The sequence below is a fragment of the Xyrauchen texanus genome, chromosome 26 (assembly GCF_025860055.1).
Source record: "Xyrauchen texanus isolate HMW12.3.18 chromosome 26, RBS_HiC_50CHRs, whole genome shotgun sequence".
Taxonomy (NCBI): Eukaryota; Metazoa; Chordata; class Actinopteri; order Cypriniformes; family Catostomidae; genus Xyrauchen; species Xyrauchen texanus.
The window spans coordinates 2,381,197-2,391,649 of NC_068301.1; the positions used below are offsets into that span (position 1 = coordinate 2,381,197).

The following is a 10,453-nucleotide window of genomic DNA, read 5'->3' on the forward strand; positions in this document are numbered from 1 at the left end:
ATACATATACACATTCATGCATGCATACATACATACATACATATACACATGCATGCATACATACATATATGCATGCATACATACATACATACATGCATACATACATATACACATACATACATGCATACATACATATACACATACATGCATGCATACATACATATACACATACATGCATGCATACATATACACATACATACATGCATGCATACATACATACATATACACATACATACATGCATACATACATATACACATACATGCATGCATACATACATATACACATACATGCATGCATACATACATATACACATACATGCATACATAAATACATACATACATGCATATACACATGCATGCATACATACATATATGCATACATACATACATGCATACATACATACATATACACATACATACATGCATACATACATATACACATACATGCATGCATACATACATATACACATACATGCATGCATACATACATATACACATACATGCATACATAAATACATACATACATGCATACATACATATACACATACATACATGCATACATACATACATACATATACACATACATACATGCATACATACATATACACATACATGCATGCATACATACATACATATACACATGCATGCATACATACATATATGCATACATACATATACACATACATACATGCATACATACATATACACATACATACATGCATGCATACATACATACATATACACATGCATGCATACATACATACATGCATACATACATACATGCATACATATACACATACATGCATGCATACATACATACATGCATACATACATATACATATACATGCATACATAAATACATACATACATGCATACATACATATACACATACATGCATACATAAATACATACATACATGCATACATACATATACACATACATGCATGCATACATACATACATATATGCATGCATGCATATATATATTCATACTTCATAGTCACTTCTTTAAAAATGATCTTCTTGTGTTCCTCAGTGTACATAAGCAGGCTTAGAGAGTAAATAATGACAAAATTATATTTTGGGGTTTATGGAGTCCAGCACGGGTCACCCAGAGAAAAGCACGCCACAAGTGGCTTCTGTACGTCTATATAGAGACATAAACAGTGAAATGAGAGACGCATCGATATCCTGACCACCGCTCTCTCAAGTCTAGCTCTTCTTATATCTTCTGCACTGTGAACACTGCGATTACATTTGACTATCATTCGCCCGTTGAGATTCTCCAGGAGTGTGAAAGAAATATTTCTGACCAGATTTAAGAGGCCTTGACCATTAACCTGCCAACCATCACCAGCCATGACACATTCTTGATCGACCGATGCCTTTAAATGAGCTGGTAAATGAAAGCGGGCACACGCTGTAAAGCACAACACACATGCAGCTGTGAGAGGAATCTTCTGTTGCCAGATTTGAGAGGAACTCTCCACAGTCACGTCACCAGTTTAGCCAAGAGAAGATTTGGGCTTTTTTGAACAAACATTGAATTGTTGCACTAATGGATGAATCTCACAGAAATATATCCAGGTCACATTTTACCCTAAAATCAGAAGAGTTGGTAACGCTTTATAAGAAGGTTCCACATGAACGAACAACGAACAATTGTATTTTTATTAACTAACATCAACCAAATGTAATAAATGATGTAAATAATACATTGTTTATTGTGCATTTACTAATGTTAACAAATGCAACCTTATAGTAAAGTCTCACCAAATAATACAAAATACATATTGCATAAATAAAAACTTCTTTTTTTATTTTTTTTTATAGCAGCATTGAAAGCTTCATGACTATCAAGCACATTTTTCCATCAAATTCTAATTATTATAGTCTAGAGTTTATTTGTAATTCTCATTAAATTCTCTTTTTACAATTTTATATATATATATTTTTTTTTATTTAAATTATACATAATATTTTATTTAAATTAATCACATATTATATATAAATACTTTAATATTTATATATTTATATTTTTTTAAATCTAATATTATATTTAAGTACTTTAAATAATATATATATATATATAACTTATATCAAATATGATGTATAAATACTTTAAATAAAAAATATATATAAAATATATATACAATTAAAATATTACAAATATATATTTAAACATTATATCCTTTTTTTTTAGAGCGAGAATAATTTATTTTGCTTTACAGTAATGACAGCGTGGACTGAAAATGTGCTTTAGCTGTCATAAAAAACATGATGTTATTTTCCGCATGCTAAATGTTATTTTATTTGATATTTTGGGGTGAAATATGACCTGAACATTTCTTTTAGAGATTCACCCTAATTAATTTCTAAATGCAGTAGTTTATTATATATTTTTGCATTTATTAATAATGTATTCATTCAACATCTACAACTTCTAATTCATATGTTGACATCAACATTAACCAAGATTAATAAGTGCTGTAGAAGTATTGTTCATCGTTAGTTCATGTCGTTAAAAAATGATAACAACTAAAATCGTATTTTAAATGTTCAGAAATGGTTTCACTGCAGTATTTAAACATTCAAGAAGTGCCGCGACCCAGATGCGTTCACACTGACGAGTTCAGTTCCACTTCAAATCCAGTTCAGACCCTCAGAAGCTTTAAAATGGTGGATATGTCCCGCTCATGTGTTTCTCCACGTTGTTTATTATTCAGTGGTCGATTGCGTCTGGTCATGTGATCAGGTGACACGACTAACCCTGTGCTGGAACGGACCAAATCTGCCGGCCTGATGTTGCTGCTCACCCCCGAAACATGATGGAATAGATTTCATAGTGTTGTTGTTGTGTAAAGGTGATCAGTATTGAGATACGAGTCTCCCTAGGTGAAGTGTGATGGGCGGGGCATGAGACGGTGTTGAGCTGTCAATCACAGATCACCGCACACTGTACTGTTTACAGGCCTCTTCTATTTTCTTTGCACATTCTTTCACCCTCTTTCTACGTATTGAATCTTTTTACGATGTGCATGTATTTTAAATATAAATATCTCAACGATTGCTTTCACTTTTTAAGCCTGTTCAATAAATTTCTCTCTCCTTTTGTTTTTACATCTGTGTTTTTCTCTTGTGCAGTTTATGAAATATGTCAACAGATTCAAAGTCTGACACTTGAAGACAACGAATCATTCAAACACTGATGTTTTACATCCACTGTAGTTCAATGAATCATCGTTGTGGTAACATTTCATTGAGGCTACGTCTACATTAATCCGGATACATTTGAAAACGCCGTTTTCGTTTACAAACGCTCTCCGTCCACACTAACCGTGCGTTCAGACCAGAGTCGGCGAGAGCCTCAAAATTCGCTCTGGCTGACCTGCCAACAACGCTATGGAAGATTCGTGGACGCTCTGACGTAGTTGAAATAGGCGGCAACGTTCGTTGAGAATGCTTGTTTTTGTGAACTATATTTAAAGGGGCCGCAATTTAAACATCCAGACATGTCGCCCGGTATCATTATTGCCGACATACTACAAGTAGCCTATATCTCATGAAATCTTTTAATATAATATTATATAAACCATAATATCCACTTCATCAACTCATATGGTACACCAACAATTTCAGACACCTTTGTCCTCGGTTCGTTTAAAAAAAAATAAAAAAATGTATATCCCTGTAAGCAAACAGGGACGGATCGTATATTACGGGAAAACCCACGACGGCAATAATCGCTTTCTCCATTTTGTCTAACTATTGCACTTCTATATTCCAATAGATTTCCGCCGAACCGCGTCAAAATTCATTACCATAATGTTGCCCGTACCGCCCAAGACGCGCCGCTTCTCGCGCGCGAGAGACGCTGGCTGCCACAGAAAATGAACGACTTCCGGTCGATTTGACGCCCTCGACGCCTCTGGTCTCAACGCACCATAACGTTTTCAAGCGTTTTCCAAAAGTTGCTCGTCCACACTGAAACGTATGTAAACGCTTAACTCGTGTCACTACGCGTGTGGGAAATCCCGTTGCATGTACGGTCTGAAACGCAAACGTCCTCGTGTTCCGTCGCCGGACACCAATTCCGAGTGAACTTCCCTTCGCCTTTGAAGGAACGCAATGTGAAGGTTGTACAAACTAACGTAAATTTTTTAACAACGCTATCAAAGTGAGTATCAGGCACAACAGCGCCGCTATAACACAGGCCGCCATCTTGACTGTTTTGGTTGGATAGATCACATAATTAAGGCCTAGTTCACACTAATCGGTTTTCGTTTGAAAACGCATCTTTTTCTCTCCGTTTTGGCCTTTCCGTCCACACTGAGACGGAAACGGAGCTTTTTGGAAACGCTCTCCAAATTGGATAAATTTGAAAACGCCGTTTTCGCGTTGTAGTGCGGACTGTGATAACGGACGCTTTGGAAAACGCGGACGCATTTTTAGTCGTGTGATCTATCCAACCAAAACAGTCAAGATGGCGGCCCGTGTTATAGCGGTTGTGCCTGATGCTCACTTTGATAGCGTTGTTAAAAAATAAACGTTCATTTGTATGGTCACATTATGTTGGACTGAGGAAGACTCGTGTGACGACTGCACTGCATCAGCCCATCTTTATTTCATTAGATGTGTCATTTAGCTGCTCTAAGACTCGAGGAAGAAGAGATTCACTGGAAGTACATCTATGGGATCAATTCCATGCCACATATATTTGCAAAAATGTAAAGTATTGCAAAATAAAATAAAGTTTTGCAAAACAAAAAAAGTATTGAGCAAACAAAAAAAAATAAATTTTAAACAAAAATTAAGTATCACAAACGTAAAATAAAGTATCGAGAGAAAAAAAGAAAGTTTTGCAAACAAAAATAAAGAATTGCAAAATATAAATAAAATATAGCAAAAATCAAGATGTAATTAATTGCAAAAATCAATGACTGTTGTAAAATAATCTAAAGATCTTTTATCCTTTTTTATCTCTGCAACAGATTTTTAGGCAGCAATGATTTTGCCACAGATCTTTTTCTTTGCAACGCTCGTTTTAATCTGCATTTCCATCACGTGTGAGCTCGTGATACCGTTTTGCCTTTGCGCTTCACTTTTCTCTGCGTTTCACTTTATGGCACTGTTTTGACGTGGGGGTGGAGTCAGGGGATTGGGGCGTGTACAACGGGCTCAGCGATGCCTCTCTGGAAGTTACGTCATTAGCTTGAGACACGGATCAAACATCATGGCTGAGCACAGGCATGCAGGTGGATCTCAGGTATATAAAGTTGATTGTTTCCTTTTATTTAATTAGCATTAAATGTGTTTTAACAGCGTTTGTGTCAGATAAAGAAGTTAGAGATCAGTTAAAGCGGTGGATTTATTAGCCATACTCGCTAACATAGCCAGCATCTGCAGTTTATTCTCTCTCAATTGATTGGACTATTGATTGATTCTTATGTTTATTTTATAGATTATAATTGTCTATACCATAGTATGTTGTCTTCTAAAAAATGTAAACTCCATATTTAGATGTAACATTATCACTGTTAAAGGAGACAATAAATACATTACAAATAAAAAGTTAAACGATCGTAACAAACGTGCATGTGTTCTGTCTTTAAAAATAAAGTTTTGAAATATAAAATGTTCACATCCCCTATATTCTTAACCCTGCGTTATACAGCTATGTGGCATGGGGGGCGTGGTCGTGTGTCAGTCTGCGGGAGAGAGCGCGGTAAGGCTTGTCACCTGGTTTGTAATTATCTCTAACACCTGTGTCTTGTTGTAGTGATACGGAGAGAGACATTTAAAGGGACGCCAAGTGTCGAGAGGGAGAGGATCCAGAAAGCTCCACAGAGTGTGATATTGTTTTGTTTATGTTTACATTTCTACGGCGGTGACCGTCGTATGTTCGTGAAAGAAATTAAAGTGCTGATTTCAAACCTGCTTCGCTGTCTCCTGACTCCTCCATTGCTCAACGAACCTGTTCACAAGCTACTTAAGTTCTTACAATGCTCACTGTAAATGTACGTGTATCAAGGTCATCTCAAGTAATGATTTGCCATGTCACATTTAGCAGAGAGAATATCCAGATGTCGTGACGAATCTTATTAGTGTTCTGACTCAAAGCTTCGGTCATATTCAGGCGGGTCAGCAGCAACAACAACAGCTTTCTCCTGCTGTTTCTCTGCCTTGAGTATAATCAGCAGGATATAACCAGGTTATCAGCACCTACTCTTAAGAATCAATCTGTTAAATTAGTTTTGCTTTTGCACAGTTAACATAAGTGATCTTTTATTGTTTGTAGATCGTTTCCTGGGATGCTTATTTGTTACGATCGTTTAACTTTTTATTTGTAATCTATTTATTGTCTCCTTTAACAGTGATAATGTAACATCTATTTATATATTTTTAAATATGGAGTTTACATTTTTTAGAAGACAACATACTATGGTATAGACAATTATAATCTATAAAATAAACATAAGAATCAATCAATAGTCCAATCAATTGAGAGAGAATAAACTGCAGATGCTGGCTATGTTAGCGAGAATGGCTAATAAATCCACCGCTTTAACTGATCTCTAACTTCTTTATCTGAAGCAAACGCTGTTAAAGCACATTTAATGCTAATTAAATAAAAGGAAACATTTTTTTATTTTTTTTTATTGAACACCAAGAACAGAACAAAAAACAATGTACATCTACAATGGCATTGGTAAGTACAGGTAAATGAGTATTAAGCAAGGCACATATCAGTTAAAATAAATAAATTAAATGTATAAAATAAAAAATACAAATACAGAGGGGTCTCTTTATTCCTCTTTTAAGAGCTCAAGGTCTCTTATTATTCCAGCCAATTTCTGGGCCTTTTTACTTCACGTACATTCCAACGCTGGAAAGAAATTACAATTCTCTTTTAAATACAGAAAAATAAGGTTTCGTCTTCATACATTTGGACTTATGAATGAAAAATGTGCCCATTACATTAATAAGAAATTCATTTCTTTTCTCGTCCAACAGCACTCCAAACATAACATGTTTCCTAGCAAAAGTGGGCAGTGAGTGAATCTTTGATTCCAACCAATAAGACATATTTTCCCAAAAAGTATTTGAAGAAAAACGAGAAAAAAGATGATCAGAACGTCTCTGTCAATTTGACAAAAAGTACAGGCATTTTCTTCAAAATTAAACCGTTGTCTTAAAAATTCACTTGACGGGTATACCCCATTGAATATTTTAAAATGAGTTTCCTTAAACAATCAACTTTATATACCTGAGATCCACCTGCATGCCTGTGCTCAGCCATGATGTTTGATCCGTGTCTCAAGCTAATGACGTAACTTCCAGAGAGGCATCTCTGAGCCCGTTGTACACGCCCCAATCCCCTGACTCCACCCCCACGTCAAAACAGTGCCATAAAGTGAAACGCAGAGAAAAGTGAAACGCAAAGGCAAAACGGTATCACGAGCTCACACGTGATGGAAATGCAGATTAAAACGAGCGTTGCAAAGAAAAAGATGTGTGGCAAAATCATTGCTGCCTAAAAATCTGTTGCAGAGATAAAAAAAGGATAAAAGATCTTTAGATTATTTTACAACAGTCATTGATTTTTGCAATTAATTACATCTTGATTTTTGCTATATTTTATTTATATTTTGCAATTCTTTATTTTTGTTTGCAAAACTTTCTTTTTTCTCTCGATACTTTATTTTACGTTTGTGATACTTAATTTTTGTTTAAAATTTATTTTTTTTGTTTGCTCAATACTTTTTTGTTTTGCAAAACTTTATTTTATTTTGCAATACTTTATATTTTTGCAAATATATGTGGCATGGAATTGATTCTATATACATCACCTTAACCAGCATCCTTCAGCCCACTCTCATCTTTACAATCTGCAAGAACCGCTTTAATCCAGGGAAAAAACTGCTTTTTGGTTTCTAGCTGGTCAAGATAGTTTAAACCCAGTACACCATCTGTTTTTAAGCCGCTCGGGCCACCTTGGACCAGCAAAGAATAGCTGCCAGGGTTCAAAATGCCACTTTAACACCTTAAAGTCAACATGAAATCAGAATTAACCCCATTTATTTTCCCCATGCATCAGTGCACGAATCTCCTGGTAACTTCTCAATCAGTGTCTGCTGACGGGCTGAAGGACAGGATGTGGTTTGTTTTCATTCATACAGCTACAGGAAGTGTCTTTGCTCTGACATCACTGATGCGTGCATGCATAAGATACAGTATGTGGCATATATCAGAGAAGCAAGGATTATTGCACCACCCAACGCTGTATGCCGTGCTCTGTATGCCTTAGTTTCCCATGAGCAGAAAGGGTCAGACTTGCACAAGCATTCATAGCACATGAATGCTTGTGCAAGTCTGACCATTTCTGCTCATGGGAAACTAAGGCACAAGTTAAAGGAAATGATGTCATCGAGGGCATGAAACATCAAAATAGTCCGATTGCATATTCAAGCAGCTGTAATAAGAACTGGAAACGCAGGCCTTATTTATTGAGATTAATGAGTGTATTTCTGATCAGAAAAACGGCTCTTGAAATATTATTTAGACTTTAATCATATTGATTGAACTTTCAGAGTACCCGGCCAGTGAAAGCCTGTGAAGCCATGAACATATCGGACTCATATTTGACCACAAATTCACTTGAAAGAAGAACATCAAGATTTTTGTGCACTGTGAAACTAATTGCAAAATAGTAATCCAACACAAATTACTACTTCTGTAAAATTGTAATCTGATTACTTATTAGTTATTACTTCGTGGGAAAGTAATCACATTACTGATTACTTTAAAGTTACTTTCTACTTTTGCTTTTTCAGCTCAATGAATTTAAAATCATTTCTATTTTTGTATTTCTTTAATTTCTATAATTTCTTTAATTTCTATCATTTCTATAATTTCTGTAATTTCTATAATATCTGTCATTTCTATAATTTCTGTCATTTCTATAATATCTGTAATTTCTATAATTTCTGTCATTTCTATAATTTCTGTAATTTCTGTCATTTCTTTAATTTCTATAATTTCTGTAATTTCTATCATTTCTTTAATTTCTGTCATTTCTATAATTTCTGTCATTTCTATAATATCTGTAATTTCTGTCATTTCTTTAATTTCTATAATTTCTGTAATTTCTATCATTTCTTTAATTTCTGTCATTTCTATAATTTCTGTCATTTCTATAATATCTGTCATTTCTATAATATCTGTCATTTCTTTAATTTCTGTCATTTCTATAATTTCTGTCATTTCTATAATTTCTGTCATTTCTATAATTTCTGTCATTTCTATAATATCTGTCATTTCTTTAATTTCTATCATTTCTATAATTTCTTTAATTTCTGTCATTTCTATAATTTCTTTAATTTCTATCATTTCTTTAATTTCTGTGGCAGAAACACAAACAGATGTGCACATGAACGTATTCTTTTTCCAATAATTAATTATTGTAACGGTTAAACTACTTTTTGACTTTAATTGTAATTCGATTACTGTAACTACTTTGTAATCAGATTACATCCAACATGGATTGTGACATTACTGTCGTGACACTGAGGTGCATATGATTATGAGTGTATATGTCATTTATGCATTTATTATTTTCAGAAATCGTTGCGTCCAGATGGGATGATTTTGATTATTGTATCACAGAATTATTAAATAAGTCAAATGAGACTATTGATTTAATGCACCAGTTATTTCAATATTAAGGTCTTTGGTAAGAGTTTTAACAGCTGCATGAACATGTCAAACACACTATTTTATATATTCATCCTCAAATATTAGAGCAACTTTGCCGCACTTAAGAAATCAAAAAACTGTAAGAGGTGTGTGTGTGTCAGAGTTGGACCCAAATAGTAATACGTTTATAAAACACAAGGAATGAATTGAACAAATGCTTCTCTACAGGTAAGTGTCATAGTTCACAACGTGTGCATCATGCATGTTAACATGTTTGCGTTCAGTCGTCTCTCTTGCTGGCGTGTGATTGGGTGAGACTGGGACACGTGTGATGTAGCACCAGTAGACCAGAGAGAGTGAGAGAGACGCCCACCCACCACAGAGCCACGTGCGTCTCACCGAATATCAGCGGCCCCAGAAATGCCTGTCAAAAACACAAAACAAAGCAAAATGTTGTACATAATATCCAGATTAAAACACCTGTCAAGGACTGCATCCGGCTGTGCACACTCTGTCACGGGACGCTCGTCCATCGAGCGCACACACTTAATGCAGCCGGATTATAACGTGATGACTCTCGACTTATTGCATCATTATATACGTCACTGTGCATTTCATAGCATGAGGAAAATTGTCAATACGCAGCTTTATTAATAAGAGAGTTTTAAGGCGGGGCACAGGCTGAATAATCACGATTAATCGTTGCAATAATCATTAGATTAATCGATTATCAAAATAATCGTTAGTTGCAGCCCTAC

The 10,453-nt window shown here is 34.9% G+C and overlaps 1 protein-coding gene across 1 annotated transcript in view; it reads right to left on the reverse strand.

Annotated features, from left to right (window-relative positions):
* Window positions 1–9,975: 9,975 nt before the first annotated feature.
* The window catches only part of LOC127619445 (transmembrane protein 42), a 10,791-nt gene continuing 10,313 nt past the window's right edge, over window positions 9,976–10,453 (reverse strand). The window contains 1 exon segment of the mRNA XM_052092302.1: window positions 9,976–10,119. Coding sequence (XP_051948262.1) covers window positions 9,976–10,119 — 144 coding nt within the window.